Source organism: Neomonachus schauinslandi, chromosome 7, assembly GCF_002201575.2.
Source record: "Neomonachus schauinslandi chromosome 7, ASM220157v2, whole genome shotgun sequence".
In the NCBI taxonomy this organism is placed as follows: Eukaryota; Metazoa; Chordata; class Mammalia; order Carnivora; family Phocidae; genus Neomonachus; species Neomonachus schauinslandi.
In genome coordinates, this window is record NC_058409.1 from 44367765 (window position 1) to 44393005 (window position 25241).

At 37.5% G+C, this 25241-nt stretch overlaps 1 protein-coding gene across 2 annotated transcripts in view; it reads left to right on the forward strand.

The window, feature by feature from the left end:
* Positions 1–25241, forward strand: part of IPO11 (importin 11) — a 211476-nt gene that overhangs the window by 26252 nt on the left and 159983 nt on the right. For both annotated transcript variants that reach the window (XM_044916828.1, XM_021702083.1), the window contains exons 4-6: positions 12434–12506; positions 13534–13737; positions 24526–24658. In XM_044916828.1, the coding sequence (XP_044772763.1) occupies positions 12434–12506; positions 13534–13737; positions 24526–24658 (410 nt within the window). The remainder of the gene's footprint in view (positions 1–12433; positions 12507–13533; positions 13738–24525; positions 24659–25241) is intronic.

A 25241-nucleotide genomic window follows, 5' to 3' on the forward strand; every position in this document is an offset into this window, starting at 1 on the left:
TACTTTTTCTAGGTAACATAAGAACCTTACAATACTTTGACTCCATTTATGCCTTCCTGTCTTTTCTTTTTGTTGTGGTTGAATACTTTACAACACACTATTTTGTATTATTTTGCCAGTAGTATCCCTTTTTTAAAAAAAAAATTAATTCCAGTATAGTTAAAATATAGTGTTACATTACTTTCAGGTGTATAATACAGTGATTCAGCATTTCTGTACATTACTCAGTGCTCATCATGATAAGTGTACTCTTAATCCCCTTCATCTTAATCATATCACCCATTCCCCCAACCTTCTCTCCTCTAGTAACCACCAGTTTGTTCTCTATAGTTAAGACTGTTCTTGGTTTGTCTCTCTTGTTCTGTTTTGTTTCTTAAATTACACATATGAGTGAAATCATCTGGTATTTGTCTTTCTCAGACTGGCTAATTTGGCTAAGCATTATACTCTCTGGATTCATCCATCTTGTTGTAAACGTCAAGATTTCATTCTTTTTTATAGCTGAGTAGTATCTGGTGTGTGTGTGTGTGTGTGTGTTTTCCACATATTTATCCAGTGTGTGTGTGTGTTTTCCACATATTTATCCAGTCATCTATCAGTAGACACTTGGGCTGCTTCTATGGCTATTATAAATAATGCTGTAGTAAACGTAGGAATGCAAATAACTTTTTGAATTAGTGTCTTTGTAGTCTTTGTGTAAAGAGCCAGTGGCAGAATTATTGCATCATATGGTAATTCTGTATTTAATTTTTTGTGGAAACACCATTCTGTTTTCTATAGTGTCTGCACCAGTTTGCATTCCCATCAACAGTGCGCGAGGGTTCCTTTTTGTCCACATTCTGGCCAACACTTGTTTCCTGTGTTCTTGATTTTAACCATTCTGACACGTATGAGAGGTGAAATCTCATTGTGGTTTTCATTTGCATTTTTCTGATGATTAGGGATATTGAGCATCTTTTCGTGTGTCTATTGGCCATCTGTGTGTTTTCTTTGGAGAAATGTCTTTTTGTGTCTTCTGCCCATGTTTTGATTGGATTATTTGTTTTTTTTAATGTGTTGAGCTGTGTAAGTTCTTTATAGATTTTGAATACTAACCCTTTATTGGATATATCATTTCCCAATATCTTCTCCCATTCAGAAAGTTGTCTTTTAGTTTTATTAATTGTTTCCTTCATTCTGCAGGAGCTTTTTGTTTTCTTGTAGTCCCAGTAGTTTTTGTTTTTGTTTACCTTTCCTCAGGAGGAACATCTAGAAAAATTTTGCTATGCCCAGTGTCAGAGAAATTACTTCCTCTGCTCTATTGTGGGATTTTTACGGTTTCAGGTCTCACATTTAGGTCTTTTAGCCATTTTGAGTTTATTTTTGGGATGGTGTAAGAAAGTGGTCCAGTTTCATTCTTTTGCATGTAGCTGTCCAGTTTTCCCAGCACCATTTGTTGAAGACGCTTTTTCCCATTGCACATTCCTGCCTCCTTTGTCAAAGATTAATTGACCATATAATTGTGGGTTTCTTTCTGGGCTCTTTTTTCTATTCCATGTGTCTATTGATCTATGTGTCTCTTTTTGTGCCATTACCATACCGGTTTGATTATTACAGTTTTGTAGTGTATCTTGAAACCAGGGATTGTGATACCTCCAGTTTTGTCCTTTTTCACATATTGCTTAGGCTACTTAGAATCTTTTGTGGCTCAGAACAGATTTTAGGATTATTTGTTCTATGTCTGTGAAAAAATGCTGTTGGTATTTTGATAGGGATTGCATTCAGTCTGTAGATTGCTTTGTTGCTTTGGGTAGTATGGACATTTTGAGAAAATTCTCCCAATCCATGAGCATGGGATATCTTTCCATTTCTTTGTGTCCTCTTCAATTTCTTTCATAAGTGTTTTATAGTTTTCATAGTACAGTTCTTTCATCTCCTTGGCTAAGTTTATTCCTAGGTATTTTATTATTTTTGGTGCAGTTGTAAATGGGATTTTTAAAATTTCTCTTTCTACTACTCATTATTAGTTTATAGAAATAGACCAGATTTCTGTATATTGATTTTGTATCCTGCGACTTTACTGAAATTTTTTATGAGTTCTAGTAGTTTTTTGGTGGAGTCTTTAGAGTTTTCTATGTATAGTATCATGTCATCTGCACATAGTGAAAGTTTTACTTCCTTACCAATTTGCAGGTCTTTTATTTCTTTTTCTTGTCTGATTGTTATGGCTGGGTCTTCCAGTACTGTGTTGAATAAAATTGGTGAGAATGGACATCCTTATCTCGTTCCTGATCTTAGGGGAAAAGCTTTCAGTTTTTCACCATTGAAGATGATATTAGCTGTGGGTTTTTCATAGAAGGCCTTTATTATGTTGAGATATGTTCTCCCTGAACCTATTTTGTTGAGGGATTTTATCATGAATGAATGTTGTGCTTTGACATATGCTTCTGCATTTACTGAAAGGATCATATGGTCTTTATCTTTCTCTTATGTCATGTATCATGTTGCTTGATTTTTTTTTTAAAGATTTTATTTATTTGACAGAGAGAGACACAGCGAGAGAGGGAACACAAGCAGGGAGTGGGAGAGGGAGAAGCAGGCTTCCCGCGGAGCAGGGAGCCCCATGGGGCTCGATCCCAGGACCTTGGGATTATGACCTGAGCCGAAGGCAGACACCCAACGACTGAGCCACCCAGGTGCACCATGTTGCTTAATTTGTAAATACTGAAGCACCCTTGAATCTCAGGAATAGATCCCACTTGAATTTGGCAAATGAATTTTTAATGTATGGTTGGATTTGGTTTGCTAATATTCTATTGAGGCTTTTGCATCTATGTTCACCAGAGATTTTGGCCTGTAGTTCTCTTTTTTTGTAGTGTCTTTATTTGGTTTTGGTATTAGGGTAATGCTGGCCTCATAGAATGAATTTGGAAGCTTCCCTCCTCCATTTTTTGGAATAGTTTGAGAAGAATGGGTATTAATCTTTGCTGTGTTGATAGAATTCACCTATGAAGCCATCTGATCCTAGACTTTTGCTTGTAGGGAGTTTTTTAATTACTGATTCAGTTCATTCCTGACAATCAGTCTTTAAAAAATTTTGTTATTTCTTCCTGATTCAGTTTTGGGAAGTATATTTCTAGGAATTTATACATTTTTTTCTAAGTTGTCCATTTTGTTGGCATTTAATTTTTCATAATATTCTCTTTTAATATTTTGTATTTCTGTGGTGTTGGTTATTCTTGTTCACTTCTGATTTTGAGTCCTCTGTCTTTCTCTCTCTTTTTTTTTTCCTGGCTAGAGGTTTATCAGTTTTGTTGATCTTTTCAAAGAATGCACTCCTGACTTCATTGATGTGTTCTATTTTTTTTTTAGTTTCTATTTCATTTATTTCTGCTCCAATCTTTATTATTTCCTTCCTTCTACTCATTAGGGTTTTTTGTTTGTTTTCTAGCTCTTTTAGATGTAAGGTTAGGTTGCTTATTTGAGACTTTTCTGGCTTCTTGGAAGTAGGCCTGTGTGACTATAAACTTCCCTCCTAGAACAGCTTTTGCTGCATCCCAGAGATTTTGGACCATTGTGTTTTCATTTTCATGTCTGTGTATTTTTTTATTTCCTCTTTAATTTCTTGGTTGACCCATTCATTGTTTAGTAGTATGTTATTTAACTTCCCTGTTATTTGTGTTCTTTCTAGATTTCTTCTTGTGGTTGATTTCTAGTTCCATAGCATTGTGCTCAGAAAGGATGCCTGGTATGACTTCAGTATTTTTTAATTTGTTGAGCTTCTTTTGTGGCCTCGTAGGTGATCTGTTCTGAAGATCATGTTGCATGTGCACTTGAAAAGAATGTGTATTCTGCTGCTTTAGGATGGAATGTTCAGAATATATCTGTTAAGTCTATTTGGTCCAATGTCTCATATAGAGTCACTGTTGCCTTGTTGATTTTCTGTTTGGATGATCTGTCCATTGATGTAATTGGAGTGTTAAAGTCCCTTACTGTTAATTTTATTACTGTCAGTTACTTCCTTTATGTTAGTTATTAGCTGCTTTAAGTATTTGGGTGCTCCCAGGTTGGGGGCATAAATATTTACAATTGTTAAATCTTTTTATTTTTTTAATTTTGTTTATTTATTTGAGAGAGAGAGCATGAGAGTGAGAGAGAGAGAGCCTGAGAGAGAAAGCATGAGCTGGGGGTGGGTGGCAGAGGAAGAGGGAGAGAGAGAAGCAGACTCCCTGCTGAGCAGGGAGCCCAGTGCAGGGCTCGATCCCAGGACCCCTATACGATGACCTAGGCTGGACGCAGACATTTAACTGACTGAGCCACCCAAGCCCCCCTTGTTATATCTTCTTGTTGGATTGTTCACTTTATGATTGTAAAGTGTCCTTTGTCTCTTATTACAGGGTTTGTTTTAGAGTCTTTCTTGTCTGATATAAGTATTGCTACCCCAGCTTTCTTTTGACAACCGTTTGCATGATAAATGCTTTTCCATCCCTTTACTTTCAAGTGTGTTTTCAGGTCTGAAATGAGTCTCTGGAAGGCAGCATGTAGATGGGTCTTACTTTTTTATCCATTCTGTCACCCCATGTCTTTTGATTATGGAATGTGTAGTCCATTTGCATTTAAAGTAATTATTGATAGGTATGTACTTATTGCCATTTTGTTACTTGTTTTATAGTTGTTTTTGTAGTTCTTCTCTGTTCCTTTTGCTTTTTTCTCTCATGGTTTGCTGGCTTTCTTTAGTGATAATACTTGTTTTCTTTCTCTTTATTTTATGCATGTGTATTACCATTTTATGATTTGTGGTTACCATTAGATTTATATATGATATCTTTTGCATATAGCAGTCTATCTTAAGTTGATGGTTGCTAAAGTTTGAACCCATTCTTGATTTACTACTCTGCTCTCTAGGTTTTAGGTATTTGGTGTCATGTTACATCCTTTTATTTTGTGAGTCCTTTGACTGATATTTATAGATATACTTAATTTTACTGCTTTTTTCTGTCGTACTTTTACTCCTACTTACAGTCTTTCTTTTTTACTCAGAGTCCCTTTTAACATTTCTTGTAGGGCTGATTTAGTGGTCATGAATTCCTTTGTCTGGGAAACTCTTTATCTGTCCTATTCTGAGTGACAGCCTTACTGGATAGAGTGTTCTTGGTTGCAGTTTTTTTTTTCCTTTCAGCATTTTGAATATATCCTGCCACTTTCTCTGGCCTGCAGAGTTTCTGCTGGAAAATCCCGATTATAGCCTTGTGGGGTTTTCCCTTGTACGTAATTGTTTTCTTTTTTCTTGCTGATTTTACACATCTCTCATCACTGCTTTTTGCCATTTCAATTAGCATTTGTCTTGATGTGGACCTTTTTGGGTCGTTTCTTCTGGGAGCCCGCTGTGCCTCCTGGATCTGGATATCTGTTTCCCTAGATTTGGGAAGTTTTCAGCTATTACTTCTTCAAATACATTTTCTGCCCCCTTTTCTCTCTTCTCTTTCTGGGATTCCTATAATGTGAGTGTTACTGTGCTTGCTGGTGTCAATGAATTCCCTTAGTCATTTTCATTTTAAAATTTTTTCCTTCTCTCCTGTTCACCTTGATTGCTTTTCATTACTCTTCTCCAGGTTGCTGATCCATTCTTCTGCTTCCTCTAGTCTACTATTTATTCCATCTAGTGAATTTTTACTTTAATTTATTGAGTTCTTCATCTCTGCTTGGTTCTTTTTTATGTTTTCTATCTCCTTGTTAAGAGTCTCACTGAAGTCCTCCACTCTTATCAAGTCCAATGAGTAGCTGTGATCATTACTTTAAGCTATCAGGCATATTACTTATCTCCATTTTGTTTAGCTCTCTTGCTGTGATTTTGCCCTGTTTTTTCAACTGGGACACATTCCTCTGTCTCCTCATTTTGTCTAACTCTCTGTGTCTCTTTCTGTGTGTTAGGAAAGTCAGCCACCCCTCCTGCTTTTGAAAATAGTGGCCTTTTGAAGAAGAGATCCTGTATTGCCCTTTAGTACAATTTCTCGTTCACCAGTACCTGGCGCCTCAGTGGTGTCTCCGATGTGTGTTGCATACACTCTCCTGTTGTGACTGAGCTGTGTTTGCCTTCAGTTCAGTCACCTGCAGTGGTTCTATTTGCATGTTGTGGACAGGGTTTGGTATCTTTGTATTTAGTGGGCCAATATGGGGCTGCCTTGGGCTTGAGTTGAGGTAGACCAGGCATTTGTCAGAGATTTGGTAGCACCAAACTTCAGGATGCTCTTCCTGGGTTTCCTCTGAGAAGCTTTTGTTGCTGGGTGGGGCCCACAATCAGAGCAGATGTCTGCCCCCAATCTAGTGCTGCGCTACATTCAGACTGGTGTGTGTGGTTATCTTCTCTGCTACTTGGGGGAGGAGTCTCTTTGTTCTAGTTCTGTGAAAAATGTTGTTGGGATTTTGATGAGAAGTGCATTCAGTGTGTAGATTGCTTTGGGTAGTATAGACATTTTAAGAATATTTATTCTTCCAGTCCATGAGCATGGAATGTCTTTCTATTTCTTTGTGTCATCTTGAGTTTCTTTCATCAATGTTTCGTAGTTTTCAAAGTACCGGTCTTTCATCTCTTGGTTAAGTTTATTCCTAGCTATCTTATTATTTGGGAAGCAGTTGTACATGAGATTGTTTTCTTAATTTCTCTTTCTGCTGCTTCATTCTTGGTGTATAGAAATGCAACAGATTTCTGTACGCTGATTTTGTATCCTGCGATCTTACTGAATTCATTTATCGCTTCTAGTAGTTTTTTGGATGAGGCTTTTGGGTTTTCTGTATATATTATGTCATCTGCAAAGAGTGCAAGTTTTACCTTTTCTTTACCAATTTGGAAGTCTTTTATATCTTTTTTTTTTTCTTCTGATTGTTCTAGGTAGGACTTCCAGTACTGTGTTGAAAAAAAGTGGTGAGAGTGGACATCCATGTCTTGTTTCTGACTTTAGAGGAAAAGCTGTTAATTTTTCCCCATTAACGATGATGTTAGTTGTGGGTTTTTCATAGATAGCCCTTATTTTGTTGAGGTATGTTCTCTCTCAATCTGTTTTGTTGAGGGTTTTTGGCATGAATGGATGTTGTACTTTGTCAACTGGTTTCCTGCATCTATTGAAATGATGGAAGGGTTCTTATCCTTTCTCCTAGTGATGTGATGTATTACATTGATTGATCTGTGCATATGGAACCACTCTGGCAACCCAGGGATAAATCCTACTTGATAGTGGTGAATGTTTTTCTTAATGTACTGTTGAATTTGGTTTATTGAAATTTTTTGCATCCGTGTTCATCAGGGATATTGGCCTGTAGTTCTGTTTTTTGGTAGTGTCTTTATCTGGTTTTGTTACCAAACAAATTCTGGCCTCATAGAATGAATTTGGAAGTGTTCTTCCTTTTCTGTCTTTTAGAATAGTTTAAGAAGAATAGGTGTTAATTTTTCTTTAAATCTTTGGTAGAATTTGCCTATGAAACTACCTGGTCCTGGTCTTTGTTGGGAGTTTTTTTTATTGCTGACTCAATTTCTTTGCTGGTTATTGGTCTGTTCAAATTTTGTATTTCCTCCTTTTCAGTTTTGGTACTTTATGTATTTCTAGGAATTTATCCATTTCTTCTATGTTGTCCAATTTTGGGGCATCTAACTTTTAATATATTCTCTTATGATTGTGTTTCTGTGGGTTGATTGTTATTGCTCTTCTCTCATTTGTGATTTTCTTTATTTGAGTCCTTTTCTCTCTTGATAAGTCTGGCTAGAGGCTTATCAATTTTATTAATTTTTTTCAAAGAACCAGCTCCTGGTTTCATTGATCTGTTCTATTGCTTTTTTTTAAGATTTTATTTATGTGTCAGAGAGAGTGAGGGCGCACAAGCTGGGGGAGCGGCAGGCAGAACAGGCAGAGGGAAAAGCAGGCTCCCTGCTGAGCAAGGAGCCCGATGCAGGACTCAATCCCAGGACCCTAGCTAGGATCATGACCTGAGCTGAAGGCAGACATTTAACTGACTGAGCCACCCAGGCATCCCTTTTTTTTTTCTTTTTTAGTTTCTGTGTCAGTTATTTCTGCTCTAATCTTTATCATTTCCTTTTTACTGCTGGTTTTGTTTTGCTTGTTCTTTTTCTAGTTCTTTTAGGTTTAAGGTCAAGTTGTTTATCTGAGATTTTTCTTGCTTCTTGAGGTAGGTTTGAATTGCTATAAATTTCACTCTTAAAACCACTTTTGCTGTATCCCAGAGGTTTTGGACCAACGTGTTTTCTTTATTTCATTTGTTTCCACGTACTTCTTTATTTCTTCTTTTATTTCCTGGTTGAGCCATTCACTGTTTAGTAGCATGTTATTTAACCTCCATGTATTTGTGGTCCTTCCAGAATTTTTCTTGTGATTGACTTCTAGTTTCATATCATTATGTTCAAATAATATGTGTGCTATGATTGCAATCTTCATGTATTTGTTGAGGTTTGTTTTGTGGACCAATATGTGATCTATTCTGGAGAATGTCCTGTGTGCACTTGAAAAGAATGTGTATTCTCAGGGCACCTGGGTGGCTCAGTCGTTAAACATCTGCCTTCGGCTCAGGTCATAATCCCAGGGTCCTGGGATCGAGCCCCATGTCGGGCTCCCTGCCTCCGCAGGAAGCCTGCTTCTCCCTCTCCCACTCCCCCTGCTTGTGTTCCCTCTCTCGCTGTCCCTCTCTCTGTCAAATAAATAAATAAAATCTTTAAAAACAAACAACCTCCCTTAAAAAAAAAAGAATGTCTATTCTCTTGTTTTAAAGATCATTTATTTATTTGAGAGAGAGAGCACAAGCAGGGGGAGGGGCAAAGGGAGAGGGAGAAGCAGGATCCTTGCTGAGCAGGGAGCCTGATGCAGGGCTGGATCCCAGGCCCCTGGGATCATGACCTGGGCCGATGGCAGACGCTTAAACAACTGAGCCATCCAGGCGCCCCATATTCTGTTTTAGGATAGAATGTTCTGAAGATGTCTGTTAAATCCCTCTGTTCCAGTGTGTCATTCAAAGTCATTGTTTCCTTGCTGATGTTCAGTTAAGATGATCTATCCATAGATATAAGTGGGATATTAAATTCCCTTACTATTGTATTATTATTATTAGTTCCTTTATGTTTGTTATTAACTGTTTTATGTATTTAGGTGCTCGTATGTTGGGTGCATAAATATTTGCGATAGTTATATCTCTTGTTTGATTGTTCCCTTTATTATTATATAGTGTCCCTCTTTGTCTCTTGGTTCATTTTTTGTTTTTAAGTTTATTTTTTCTGATATAAGTATTGCTACTCTGGCTTTCTTTTGACATTCATTTGTATGATAGATATTTCTCCATCCCCTCACTTTCAATGGTGGGAGTCCGTTTGGAGTAGTTCTGGGCCCATTTGGGGCTGCTTGCCCACTTCTAGGCTTGTAGCACTGCTTTGGATGGGCTTTAGCCAAGTGCATATTGGAGGGGCAGGTACTCAGGAGAATACCAGGGTGGGGCATGCTCTTAGCAGGTTAGGTGGGGAATGTTGGTGCTGACTGGTTCCAGCATTTGTCTCCTTATCTAGGCTGGGGTTGGGAGGGGAATGGTGCCTGCCAGCTCTTTTGTTTTCATAGAAGCCTCCCAAAGTTCCCTGCCTCTCCATCACAGGCTTTGTGATGAGTGAACAAAAATCTCTTTCCCAGGCACTGTAGATGTTTTTCAAACTGCTGCTTCTGTGCTGTATCTCAGCAGGGCTGTTTGTTGTGCTTTCTCTTTAAGGGCAGGGACTCCCACCTTCCCAGCTTTCCCAGGGCCTAGCCCACTGATTTGTAATGTTCCAGGTGATAAGCTCCACTGGTCATTAGGCCTCATTGGTTTTCAAAGCCAAGAGTTATGGGGATTGATTCTCCCTGTGTGTGTCCCCCATGCCTGGGGTTTGCTCCTCTTCCCTCTCTGCACCGGTCTCATCCCTCCCTCCCTTGGACAGTTTTGCAGGTCCGTTTTGCTCCTAACCATCTCTTTTCCCTTCCTACCCTCTTGAGTATTGCCTGTTCTCTACATTTAGTTGTGGAATCTGTTCTGCCAGTCTTCAGGTTGTGTCCTGTGTTACTTACCCAGATGTGGGTATTACATAGTTGTGTGCATGGGAAGGTAAGCTTAGGATCCTCCTCCTCTGCCATCTTCCCCTGAAAAGCCAGCAGTAGTATTTCTTTTTTTTTTTTTTTTTTTAAGATTTTATTTATTTATTTGACAGACAGAGACATAGCGAGAGAGGGAACACAAGCGGGGGGCAGTGGGAGAGGGAGAAGCAGGCTTCCCGCCGAGCAGGGAGCCTGATGCGAGCAGGGGGCTCGATGCGGGGCTCAATCCCAGGACCCCGGGATCATGACCTGAGCCGAAGGCAGACGCTTAACGACTGAGCCACCCAGGTGCCCCAGCAGTAGTATTTCTTTAAATTTATCTTCCTAGAGTTCCTCATTTCTTTCATTGGTATTGGGCTTCCATCTGGATCCATTTGTCTTCTGCCAAAGAATTGCCTTTAGTACAATTTAGAACACCCTTGAAACTAGAAGTCCATTTTTTCTTTCCCTTTCTCTCTCTTTTTCTACCTTTTTTTTTTTTTAAAGTAAGTTCTACACCCATTGTGGGGCTTGAACTCATGACCCAGAGATGAAGAGTCAGATGTTCTACTCACCGAGCCAGCCAGGTGCTCCTAGAAGTCTATTTTTTTCTCATATTTTAGTCTGGAGATTTTCCACTGACATTTCTTCAAGTTCATTACCTTTGTTTTGCCGCCCCCCCCCCCCCCCCCCCCCCCCCCGTTTTTAAAATCAGTTCTGGGATTTCCCTTTGGTATTTTTTAAAAAACGAATTCCACCTATGTGGTGAAATACTATAGTTTTCACCTATGTTCTTGACCATAACCATAATTTTTTTAAGTGTGATTTTGGTAACTACAATTTTTATATCTCCTGTTTCTATTCGTGTTTTGATTTTAATCATTTTTACCTGGTTTATATTGTACATGATAAGTTTTGGCTCAGTGCTAAACATTGTTTAGGGAAAATTTGAGAGGCTTGGAATTTTGTTTTTTTCACCAGAGAGAATTTAATTTCTTCCAGGCAAGCAAATACAGTATGACTTCAACCTTGGTTTAGTTGAGGGTGGTCTCTTTCTGGTTTACTCTTAATCCCAATTTTTAGCCTTCTTGGGGTTTCAGCTGCAAGCTTTGGGTGTTTACCCAAAGTATTGCCTTGTTGGCCCTGAGCTTTAGTTTTTGTCTTTCCAGCCCTGAGACCTGGTGAAATCTCTTCCTTGCTTATTAGTCTTGTAGCTGCTGCTCTTACCGTGATTCCTTGTGGGCAGACACCTCAAGGGGAAATGTACTGGTTCAGCACAGTTCCTTTCCCTTCGTTCTAAGACCCCTTGCAAGTCCTGGCTGCCTACATTGTTTTTAGATGCTGCATTAGTTTTTTAGGTCTGCCATCACTAACTACCAGATACTAGGTAGCTTAAAACAATAGAATTGTCTTCTCTTACAGTTCAGAAGTCTAGAAGTCTAAAATGAAGATTCTTGTCAGGGCTTTGCTTATTCTGAAGGTCCTAGATTTTTAAACTAGTTGATTTCTAATAATTCTTTCATCCCAGATATCCTCTGATTCCTGATCCTCCATAGAATAACCTCACTCAGATTTTATAAAAGAAGTCAGTGGAAGACTAATACATACTCATACACATTTCTTTTAGCAGCGATTAATTTTTTTTTTTAGGCCAACTATTTTTTTTTTTTTTAAAGATTTTATTTATTTATTTGAGAGAGAGAAAGTGAGAGAGAGCAAGCACATGAGAGGGGGGAGGGTCAGAGGGAGAAGCAGACTCCCCGCCGAGCAGGGAGCCCGATGCGGGACTCGATCCCGGGACTCCAGGATCATGACCCGAGCCGAAGGCAGTCGCTTAACCAACTGAGCCACCCAGGCGCCCTATTTTTATATCAATAAAAGCAGATGTCAAAATACCACATTTCTTACTTTGGATTTGTCTTATTTCCTACTGTTTACTATTTTGTGCTTCATATTTATTCAGTTGTGAAGGAGTTTTATGCTTATGAATTACTTGATGTGCCAATATTATAAGTAATGGAAATAATTCTGTTTGTTTACCAAAACTAATCAGAACCCCTCGTTTGAAAAGCTTTTTTTTTAGATTTTATTTATTTATTTGAGAGAGAGAGAATGAGAGACAGAGAGCATGAGAGGGAGGAGGGTCAGAGGGAGAAGCAGACTCCCCACCGAGCAGGGAGCCCAATGCGGGACTCGATCCCGGGACTCCAGGATCATGACCTGAGCCGAAGGCAGTCGCTTAACCAACTGAGCCACCCAGGCGCCCTGAAAAGCTTTTTATTGTTAAAATTCAAAATAGTGTTTACCAGTGTTTATTGTTAGGTAGCATTCTTTTGCATAATAAATAAATCTTTTTACAGTGCTCTCTCAGAGGAGGAGAAATCTACTTTGCGTGCAGGGCTAATCACCAACTTCAATGAACCAGTAAACCAGGTTAGTGAGAAAACGAATGCCAAGTATTCTTTCTTTTGCCTTACTTTTTACTTCTTTCCCAAACTAATTTTGTTTTTTGCATTAAAAATGATACTTCATAATGTCCATTTGTGATGTTTATGGGTTTTAAATTCTGAGATTCAGTTTGAGGTGTTAAGAATTTTGGTTATATTTGGCTATTGTTTTAAAATTCACTAAGATACACACTATTGGAAGCAAGTCTCTATATATTTGTAGTCTTAGAAATTAATTTTAATGATTTATGTTATTCCCACCTCCTTTTTTTTAAACTACAGGATGTCTTCTCTGTTTCCTTCATCCATCACATTTTCCATTCTCACTGTGTACTCTGAGGGGGTTAGATAATAGATTACACAGTTCAATTTTTTTCTTTCCTCTAGAGTGCGATTTTTCTTAAAAGAGTAAGTTTTGCTTACGGTTACAAATCTTAGATTTTTACAAGATACTATTATTACACTTAATTTGAATGTTTAAAAAGTGTTATATCTTTAATATTTACTGTGTTAGCAATTAAAACAAACTTAAAAATATTAATTGAAAATAACAAAACCATTGATTGTTAACATAATAGAATTTTAAAAAATGAACCATAGCTCTTTCCCCAAATATTTAGTGAGAAGAGTAGCGTTGTTGTGCTTTTTTGCATATAGCCATGGTGTCTGGGTATTTAAAAGAAGACATCTAGATTTTCATATCTGCTTCTTCAGTTACTCTGTTGGAATGTATTATTTTGGGAGAAGTTACATGAAGAAAATCTAGCTTCACTGATTAGTGAGGGAAAGGGAGGATCTCGTAGACCCCTGGAAAGTTCTTAGCCCCATCCTCTCTTCAGAGGATTCATAGACCATACTTTGTGAATCACTCCTCAGTAAGCAGTTTTCAGTGAAATTTTATTCACTTTTGTCAAATGTCTAACTAACCAAAAGGTAATTTTCAACTGTGAATGCATTCCTTATCTGCTGATTTGATTTCATATGTGTATTTCTGATGATTTTTTCCCCTTTAGATTGCAACTCAGATTGCAGTGCTGATTGCAAAAGTTGCTCGATTGGACTGTCCTAGACAGTGGCCTGAACTTATTCCCACTCTTATAGAATCTGTGAAAGTCCAAGATGATCTTCGACAGCACAGAGCATTACTTACCTTCTATCATGTTACCAAGACTCTGGCTTCCAAACGTCTGGCTGCTGATAGGAAATTGTTTTATGATGTAAGTGATTTAAAATAGTTAGATTTGATTATGAAAACTGCTACTGGTATAAAAATGTCTGTGGTTTTACCCTTCTAAATATTTTAATCAAAGACTATGAATTCTTTCCAGTGGACCTAAAAGCTTCAGAATAACAGATAACATCTGAAAGATTTTAAACTGCATAGTGATACAATAAGATTGCTTAGTTGCCAGTAAGCAGGGATTGGTTGGTAGAGAATGGTCTGAAGGCAGAGACTCTTTTGAGGCTTTTGAGGTTCAGATGGAAAAAAGAAGCTGTGATAAAGAGAACATTTATGAGGAATAGAGTTGAAATATAGAAAGTTAAATTTGACATTTTTGGGTAATTGATGCATGTAGGGCAGATGTAGGGAAGGAGTCTGACATAACTGGTGGGTGAGACCCTTTATTGGGTGTTTTCGCACCATTTGTTGAAAAGACTGCGTTTTTCATTCACTTGCTTTGACATTTTTGTATTTGATTATTTTCACCTTAAAGTAGTAATTTTCATTTTGTTCAGCCTAGTGTTTTGGACTGCACCATGTAACACTGATAAGTCTCATAGTATTTTTAACAGTGTTCTTGTTTGCCTTTGTAATCCTCACTTTGAGGATATAATTTGGGAATCTGCATTTCTAATAGGCTTTCCAGGTAACTCTTACATATACCAAAGCTTAAGCCAGAATCACATTAGGTTCTCTACTTTGAACCCATTTGGTTTAAATAGCCAATATTAGGTTTATCCAAGGATGTTGAGTGTAAGAGAAATTCTTTTTGTTGAAGGTTGCTTTTTAAATCCTTGTTGCTTTTGCTTGATAACCAACTAGGATGTAGGAAATGGACTGTTGATTCTTTCAGGTCTTTCTGTGAATTTCTTGCTGATTTTGCTCGACTTTATCTCCATCTTACACTCTTCTCCTTACTTTTATATTGGCTCTTTTCCCAAGTCAAATGTCTTGAAGGTTGAGGGTTGCAATTATTTTATGAAAGAGTACCCTTCTCCAGAAGTCTGAATTCAAAGTTCAGCTTTCTCAAGTTGTACTCTCCTAATGTGTTGCTTCAGTTTTTAGGTATAATTTATATTTAGCCTAAGCAGTCTTTACGAATCATATCTAATCAGAGGCTGTATTCTGGATAGCTTGTTTGAGTTAGCTTTCTGAGCCCTTCAACTTTCTTGGTCAGTTTTCTTGTAGTATGAGGAGGCTGTTTCCTCTCTGTACACTGTAAAGTATAGGTCTTCCTAGCATCTTGGGCATACTATTTATTCCATAGTGCTGACTTAGAATTGTTGACTTATCTGTCCGAGATCCACTTCACTATGAGTTCCATGAGAGAGAAATTTTAGCCTTTATTGTTATAGTCTTACAGAAGAATGCAGAGAAGTGGGTGGTGCTCAGTAACTGTCAGTTAAATGAATAAGTTGTGGAGGAGACTTGTTCTTAGATACCTTACAGATTTCAAAGTGGCGTAGTATAAAAGAGCAGGAATTTTGGGAGGATATGTAAAACTTAAGATACCTGGAAAAAAATTCAACTTAGCACCTTTCAATATGGATTGGAGTAGCTGAACCTGGAAACACGGAGCATAGTATAGAGGGGAACACGATCATGTCTGATGGGTTTAGTGGGGTATGAGATATGTAGTTGAATTGAAGGGAGTATATATAGGAAGACATGATTATAAAAAGCAGTTTCGCTAGTTAATAAAGTAGCCCCTATTATTTTGGTAATCTGAAGTATAGGAAAGTTCTTTTAAAAATATTTTTACTGTGATGCTAAGATGGTCTTCATGTACTCAATTAGTTTCCCACCTAAAAATGTAAAGCCATAGTTGAGCTAGTTCTTCTAGCAAAGTAGTGCAGTGTACACTTAAAAGTAGAACCTGCTGCTCAGTGCAACCCAACAATTTCTATATCCTCTTTTTCTTTCACATTAAAATAAATTATGTTCTTTTGAGGGGTGACGTATTACAGAATCAGCAGTTGAGAGAAAATTGTTTGCAGTCACAAAATTGAGCTGGATTTGACATAAAAATGGATTTTTTTTTTTAATAAAACTATGCTTTTCATAGAAACCTGAATATAAAAATATTGATGTTAACTGTTAAAGGCTAAGTGATGTTAACTGTTAAGGCTAAAACTTAGAAATTTTAAAAACTGAACGGTTGATGATGAATAAATTCCCACTGAACAGTGTGTGTATTGTTTGCGTGATAGGGGTAAAAGGAACTGAAGCAAGGTGAAACCACATTACAAGACCCTCAAACAGCATAGGTTTGAACTGTGCAGGTCCACTTATACACAGGATTTTTTTTACAGTACAGTTCTGTAAATATATTTTTTGTATTATTTTTGTAGTAACGTTCTCTTTTTTCTAACTTTATTGTAAGAGTACAGTATGTAATATATATGATGTACAAAATACGTGTGTTAATCGACTGTTTATGTTACCAGGAAGGCTTCCGGTCAACGATAGGCTATTCATAGTTAGGTTTTGAGGGAGTCAGAAGTTATTCACAGATTTTCAACTGTGTGTGGAGGTGGGGATTGCCCCTAACCCTCGTGTTGTTCAAAGGTCAGTCACACTTCAGAATAGTCTTCCTGATGAGTTAGTGTGTTTTCTAAATGAGCTAACAAAATGGAAACCACATAGCTACTTTGAGATGGATTGGTTAGTGCTAAGATCACTCAGCCTTGTAGCAGAGACTTTCACACTTAGTCTTTAGAAACCTCTAACTTCATGATATCCCTAGGGAAAATTTCCAAATAGTTGAAATTGTGAATGGTAAATGTGAGTATACCAAGGTGCCACTTACATGGTATAACTCTAGCCTTCAGGATATTATATTGTAGTGAAATTTACTTAAAACATAAATGTGTGTTTTGTTTTGTTTTAAAGATTTTATTTATTTGAGAGAGAGAGTGTGAATGAGAGAGAGATGCGAATGAGAGAGAGAGCATGAGCTGGGGTGGGGGGAGGCGGAGGGGCAGAGGGAGAGGAGGAGAGGGACAAGTGGACTCCCCTCTGAGCAGGGAGCCCAACATGGGGCTCGATTCCAGGATCCATGGGATGACCTCAGCCAAAGGCAGACGCTTAACCGACTCAAGGCACCCAGGCACCCCATAAATGTGTGTTTCTAAGCAAATCATTAAATAGGTGAAATAGCTTGTTTTCAGTTTTGTTTGGGTGATTCTAATTGCCTCACTAAATGCATGTTGATCCTAGGTCTTGTCTCTTGCTCTGCCAAATTTTATATTGGCTTTTAAAAACACATTTTTTAAAGAATGGCTTCAGATTTTATAAAGGGTCATTTCTGCTGTGAGCCTCTGTGGGGATTTGAGCTTGTATGTGTGTGTCTAGGCTTATATTAATAGGAGGGGAAGAAGAACCTTTTGGTGGGAACTTTTAAGGGAGGAGAGAGACTCATTGGGACTAGCTTGAGCCAGGAGGAAAAAAAAAAAAAAAGCTGTGCACTGAACAGAAGAGATTTTTAGTATAGCATGGTGCTTGTCTTTTCTATAGTATACAGACTGTTACTTGGGTCCTAGGAAAAGGGACTTGGAAAAAGAATAAAAACTCAAAAAATGTATCACTAAAATCTCTGTAAGTTGCTCATGAAGGAGTACTGTTTGTTCTATCCACATGACAAATACTGGGTTCCTATTCTGCCAGTCACTGTATTGGATGCCTGAGACACAGCTGTGAACAAAGATAAGGTCCCAAGTGGGGAGGAGGGTGGTTTGACCTTTTCCTTCCCCTTCACGAATTGTGATTCTTTGGATACATGAGAGCATCATTTAGGCACCAGTGGCAGAACACAGGTCTGTGGCTGTGCAAGGATTAGAGGACTTTAGGGATCTGTAACATGGGCCACAGTGTCCCTCCTGGGCTTGAGCTGTACCAGTGGCAGGTTTGAGAACAAAATGAAAACGAGGGTTTACTAAAAGATATGTAGGTAACAGATGCTACCAGTCTTTAGGAATGTCCTTCAGTGAAAATAAATAAATATCAGTTGAGAGACTTCGGCAGTTTGATTGGAAATTGTTTTTGAGATAGATCTTATACCCACCAGAGCTTCTGTCCTGAGACATTTTGGCAATTTGATATATATATGGTTCAATGGAAACAAATATATATTTAAGCTTTGTATTAAAGCAAAAACTGATTACTACCAAAATAACTACCTTTTTGTTATTAATAACATACCGGCGTTTTTAAAATCTTACTTTTAAATTTTTTTTCTTTTTTGTATCTATTTTTTTTAATTTTTTAATTAACATATAATGTATTATTTGTATCAGGGGTACAGGTCTGTGATTCATGAGTCTTAAACAATTCACAGTGCTCACCATAGTACATACCCTCCCCTGTCCTTGTTTTAAAAATTTTAAAACATAGAATGCAAATGAAAAATATAAACTGCCATATATCCGTCACTTAGATTTAGCGGTTAACATTTTGCTGTTTTTGTTTTTTCACTTTTTTTCCTAAGGTGTTTTAAAGCAGTTTAAAGATTTAATGATATTTTATCACTAAATACTTGAGTATTCATCTGTAAAAGGATACTAATTTTGTTTATAATTGTTTAACTTTTATCAAACCTAAGAAAAATAAAAATAGTGATTTAGTACCATTTAATACTTTTAGCAGATTTTCTATATTATTCTCAAATGTATTTTAACAAGTGGTTTGAGCCAGAAAAATGAATAAGGTGGGTATGTTTGGTCAAGTCTTTTAAGTGTCTTTAGAATAGTATTCATTTCCTTCCTTTTTTTTTTTTTTTTTTAATGCCACTTGGTGAAAGAATTGGCTGACCAGTCTTACAGGATTTTGTACGTTCTACATCTCTTGGTTATGTGTCTTGTTCATGAGCTTGAGGTCAGGCAGGTTTGACAGCTATAGATTATGGGTAATATTTTGTGTCCCACTGTTAGTGATGAATTACAAGACTTTGATTTAAAACTTTCTCAGTTTGTTTCTTAGGAGAAAATTGTGAGAACCACGATCTGGAAGCTAAAAAAGTGTAAGGATATTTTAAATGCTATGAGAAATAAAACTTCCCATAATGGTTCCCTTTTGACAATCAGGGAGTGAAGTCTTTGCACTTATCGGTTAAAATCACTCAGCAGTCAGTGGGTGGCAGTGTTTCTTCTGGTTTAGAAAAATAAAATGCAAGTATTTGTGGTTTTTGTGAACCAGTACCTAATGTGTTTCATCAAATAGCTTATTTTCATATTGTCTCACTGAATTGTCTTCCTTTTCCCTCCACGTTTTTGAGAGGAAAATGTAGAAGAAATATTTTTATTTCACGTACTTGCTTCATTAAATAATGAAGCTGAGCTTCATTATTTTCCCTTTTCCAGCTGAGCTTCTTCCCAAATTCCTGTGGTTTCTTCCTTCATTCTCTTGTCTTTCTCCTTTTACCGTTGGGCTGAAAGGGTAGCGCCATTGCTTATTCTTCATTCTAACCATCTCTGTTTGGGTAGGGGCCTTTCTTTTGTAGGCTAGCTAAAAAGAACTTGAATTAGAGCTTTAATGTCCTCAACTAGGTGCTTAGCTCCAGAACTGAATATGAGACAAAGGAGAATGTCAATTAAAAATTTCTTCTGGCAATACTACTGATTCTTTCTTGATTTTTGCCTTAAATGCTGTATGCCTTCATTCAGCAATACCTCCCATTTGCCAAGCTACTTAGGTGCTTTTCATATTTATAGGACTAATTAAAGTGGTACTTTCATACTATTAATTTTCAGGGCTAGCAAGCAGGAAGAATTAATAAAGATCTAATTTTGCCCTTAATGTCTGTAACTGTTATGGCATTATTTTTTTTTAAGAAATGGGGATGAAAATTTCAAAAATTGCTGAAAGTTGCTTAAGGTAGAATGGATAGAACCTTTGATTATCTGAATTATGGGACTTTCTTAAACATGTTTTAGAGTGAAATGATAAATGGAAAAGAGGACGATTTTATGGAGCAGAATGGAATTTTACTACAATGACTTTGATTCCACCATAATGAAAAACTTCCTTTTCTTCACTTTTGTGACAATAAGAACCTTTGGTACAGTGTTCACAGATGTTCTGTGGTATATTTTGTTTATTTTGTTTTTTGTGTTGGGAGTCAGTGGGGAGGATTTTATGTTGGGTATGTGTACTATAATTTACATTGTGCATATGCAGGTGGTGGAACTCTGTGAAGGGTTATTCTCCTGGTAACAGAAATAGTGCCTGAAAAAATTATAACAAAGTAGTTTTGCCATTTTGCTAATGTTATTGTAAAATATCTTGAAAATAAATCTGACATTTTTTTTGTTAGCTAGAATGCAGCAGGAAGTTACTCACAGAAGAGGTCTCAAATAAGGCAGTCGAAAGCTCTCAGCAGAAGGAAGGAGGGGAAGGGACAAAAGCAGGGAAGGAATGTGTTTTGTCTTGCAAAACCAACAGTTCTGGCCAAGGAGAGGACCAACTACGTGTTTCACTTGAGAGCCCCTTGCTAGGTGTATCTCCCTTGATAGCCCCTACATGAGCCAGTTTGAGCTGGATTAGAAGTGAGGACCTGTGCAGAAGCCCCCCTGAGTTGTCCTGAAGTTACCTTTAGTTCATTATAACTCTGAGGTCTCCTCCTGTGGGCAGAGTTTTCATACATAGGACGTGTGCACTAGGAAGCATGTTGACATGCTAGGCAAGCACAGTTGAACCAGAGTGCTTATGTGAGCTCCCTGCTCCTGCCCCCTGATACACTGAATAAAGGTTTCCTGTACTAACCTCACTGAGAGAGAGTGCTTTGAGAGCTATCTCCTTGTCTCCTTATTTGTAGCAAATAATACAAAGTTCTTTGCTTTCAATACTTTCTTGGGTTGTGTTGTATTTGATGCATCCCCAGCGGTGAACCTCCTGAGTTCAGTTATGTTATGCTGGTGATTTAGGATGGTAGATTATCCCTTACAAGTTTTTTTCTTCAGCTGGTGTCAGATTCCATTTGGTCAACTTTTTTTCTCAAGCTTAATCTTACTTTTTAATTAAGGAACTAGGGAATGGTTACTGTTGTTTTCTTTATTGCATCTGGCATGCAGTGCTAGAGGAGTGCATTGAGAATTAGATGAAAGGCACTGTGACTCTTAGGATTAATGAATGGGACTTGCTCCAAATTTTATATACATACAAAGATTGTATATTTATATATGAACAATGTTCAATTTATATTAGCTGTCTTGCATAGGTACTCCATGTAAATAATAGAACAGAAGTTCATGTTTTTCTGTTGAGTGTTGTACAAAGGAGGGTTGAGACTTAACGGAAGAATTTGTTAGGTGAGATTCTCATTCAAACAGTTTATTGCATCCATATTAGCAGCAGTATTGATCTTGGTGAGTGTGGGGCAGTTTTCCTTTTTGTTGTTATGGAAAAGAAAATTCTACCATTATTGAATTGTTACATAACTTTTGGAGAACAGGATTTGCTATATTGATTCTCAATGTATAGGGTAGTATCTACTTAGTATTTGTATTTTGGTATGAAAAAGTTTTCACAGAATTTATACAACTAATGTTTGTTTCTTTTACCAAATTACTATGTAGTTAATTGCTACATACTATATTAAGAGGCATTAGAACATAGAGGTTAAAAATGTAAGCTCTGAGCACCTTCCTTGGTTTCAGTCCTGTCTTTTCCTCTTGCTAATTACACTCTTTGCTCTTGGGCAAGTTACTTAACCTTTCTACACCTCAGGTGAGCAGGGAGTCTGATTGTGGGGCTCCATCTCAGGACCCCGGGGTCATGACCTGAGCCGAAGGCAGATGCTTAACCGACTCAGCCACCCAGGTGCCCCTGAAACAAATAGTTTTAAGAAGGAGATGGGAAGGAGGGCTCGAAAGTAAGTTGTAAGCAAGAGACTGCTTTAGAGTAGAATGGTTTTCTGTTCTTATTTGAAATTGGGGTATGTCTCCCCTTAGATTTTATTTAATACGTATGTATAAAATGGGTCTAAAAATTATGGCCAGGGCTATAGACTTCAGTTTATTTTGTTGAAATATTTGCTGCAATAGAAATTATACTTTAGTTTAAAACTTTGCTTTTAGGTCTTATGTATCATTACTACTTCTTCCCTGCCTCTAAATCTCTTTCAATACTTTCTTGGGTTGTGTTGTATTTGATGCATCCCCAGTGGTGAACCTCCTGAGTTCAGTTATGTTATGCTGGTGATTTAGGGTGGTAGATTATCCCTTACAAGTTTTTTTCTTCAGCTGGTGTCAGATTCCATTTGGTCAACTTTTTTTCTCAAGCTTAATCTTACTTTTTAATTAAGGAACTAGGGAATGGTTACTGTTGTTTTCTTTATTGTGTCTGGCATGCAATGCTAGAGGAGTGCATTGAGAATTAGATGAAAGGCACTGTGACTTTTAGGACTTTTAGGATTAATGAATGGGACTTGCTCTTTCACTTTATTCTGGCAGACAAAAGTTTGATGATTTACATGTTTGGAAAAGTATAGGATGCTCTAACTTACATTTACCAGTAAGTGTAATAAAAATTAAGTTGATGAATTTTTCCAATTCTAGATGTATATTTTAGCCTCATAGTCTCAGAAAGGACTTGATTTACTAAGAAAAATATTGAAGTTCACTATAGTCCTAAGTAAAGCTTACACATTTTTTAAAGTGTTTTTTTTCCCTTCAGATTATATCCCTTCTGATTAGAATGAATATTTGCTTCTCTGTTACAGTATTGTTTCCTAGGATGATACCAGTTTTAGACCCTTAACTTTTTATGATATTGCTGCTTGCTGTAATAAGGTATTGAGCTAATTATCACTACTGTATTTTGACTATCATGAAACATTAAGATTAAATAATTTGATTTTACTTTCTAATATATTCCATGTGTATTTGAGAATATGCTGAATTTATTTATTAAGTAGTCATTATACCTGTTTTAAGCATATGCACAAAATAAGGGAGAGCCAAAGCTCTGATCAGTTAGTGAAGACAGAAGGCCTTTTAGATTCTGACAGTTTATTATTTATTTTGGACAGAGAAAAGAAATTAGACACATTGGTACCAACTCCCTGTGATTTTTGTTCCACATACCAAAAAGAATGACCAAGGCAGTATGGGCTGAATGACTCAGGTGCAAATTGTGGGAGGCCCCATTGCTAAGGAGCCTCTTCTAGACCGTAACTAAGTGGTTTTTTTTTTCTGCAGCTCTATTTTGAAGGGGGTGGGTCAGAGAACTTTATATCTCATCAGAACCCAGGAAGTGAGGAGGTGAGCAGGAGATGGTCTTGTAGAAGTTCCTTACAAGCTTTCCATTTCTTGTTTTCCAGGAGGATTGTAATATGTTCTGCTGATACTCCTATTAGTTGTGTTCAAGTCTTTGCCTTTGTGGCCTATGTAGATACATGCAAAGTCACCAGGGGGATTTGGCAAAGCTCTTTTCCTACACCTGTAAGCATAGACCATTAAAATTATTGAATTAAAATAATAGAAATGGGATTTTTTTCATAGAAGTTTTATTTTATTTATAGGATTGCATTTCTGACTGGTTTCTGATGCCTGAAATTACTATAAATCCAGTGTTTAGTGGAGATGATATACTCTTATCTGGAGTAAGAAAAAGCATTCTAGAGTATGCTAATGATAATTAGTCATTCATGTGTACTTTCTTTCTTTTTTTTTTTTTTAAAGATTTTATTTATTTATTTGAGACAGAGAGAATGAGAGAGAGAGAGAGCACATGAGAGGGGGGGAGGGTCAGAGGGAGAAGCAGGTTCCCTGCCGAGCAGAGAGCCCGATGCGGGACTCGATCCCGGGACTCCAGGATCATGACCTGAGCCGAAGGCAGTTGCTTAACCAACTGAGCCACCCAGGCACCCTCATGTGTACTTTCATATCATTTTTATTTAAATTGAATGGCCATGTAGACTCAGCTGGATTGCTCTTAGACCTTCTGGAAAAACAAACATAAAAAGCTGAAGATACCCCTGGAAATGGTTCTGCCTCAACCTGGGTGGCAGAGGCCAACTGCATCCCAGTGTGAAAGTGAGGTTTGTAAATATCAGTACCTATTAGGAAATCAGCTTGACAAGCATTGTGGTTTGTATGTTCCTGCATTAAATGCCTTAAAACCATAATGGGTAGAACCGGCAGAACACAGAAATTTGATTCTTTTGTAGTAGTATATTATTATTATTATTATTATTTTTTTTTTTTTAAGATTTTTATTTATTTTTTGACAGAGAGAGACAGCGAGAGAGGGAACACAAGCAGGGGGAGTGGGAGAGGGAGAAGCAGGCCTCCTGCTGAGCAGGGAGGCCGACGCGGGGCTCGATCCCAGGACCCTGGGATCATGACCTGAGCCGAAGGCAGACGCTTAACAACTGGGCCACCCAGGCGCCCCTTAGTGTACTATTTTATATGTTATACTCAATAACAGTCTGTCACTGTTTTAAAAACTGAATGTTGCAGCATATTAGTGGAAGAAAAAAGCTATAATAGAAAATGTCAGACTGCAGTGCAGGCATTAGACTAAGTACTGTTTCAAGAAAAACGAGTATTTCAGGTGTGTATATGTGTGTTCACAGCAGCAGCAGAAATGGTCCTTGATACTGTACGTTCTGTCTTAAAAAGTTTGAAACGTGATAAATGACTTAACTATTTCACATCTCATTGAAAATGACATTAAAACTGTAATTAAAAACTGACCTAAAAGTTGAAATGTATTACTCTGTAGATCTCATTGATTACTGAAATCTGTGTTTTTTATGAACAAATTTGTTGATATTTCTTTGCAGTTAGCATCTGGAATTTATAATTTTGCCTGCTCTCTGTGGAATCACCATACAGACACATTCCTTCAACACGTTTCTTCTGGCGGTGAAGCTGCAGTTCTAAGTTCACTAGAACGAACTCTGCTGTCATTGAAAGGTACTATTAAACTTGGTATGTTCATTTTTGGAAATGACATACCTCAGAAGAATCAACAGATAGTTCCTCTGATGGATATCTGCTCTCACTTGCCCTGGGAGAGTATGTGGTTAGTCTCTCCCTCAGATACAAGGCCTTATTTGTGGTTGGTTTTTCATTAGTGAGAACAGCCTTTCCTCAAGGAATTTGTGGGATAAAAGTGTGGGATAGTTTTATGTTATAGTCACATTTCTGGGGTCTTGGGGCTCTGAATATGTTCCTTTCAAATATTTCTGCTTTTTTTTTTTTTTTGCTTCTACTTTACACTTCCCTTTTTGGGCTCCTACCCTTATCATTGCTGTGCTAACTTCACTAAACTTCAGTCCTCAAGTGTTCGTTGAGCTCTGTCTCCCAGGTCTGTTTTCCATGAGAACTCAGCTTCTGTCTTTCTTGTTTGTACGTCAGGCTCACTTGGATTTTAGAAGGTGCTTGATGGCATGCCATCTTAGCCTGTGTTTTCCTGTGCTTTGCTTGTAGGTATCCCTTAGCATAAATTTCTATTTTATCTTCCCCGAGCTGGTTACCTTGACAAATGTATTCTGAG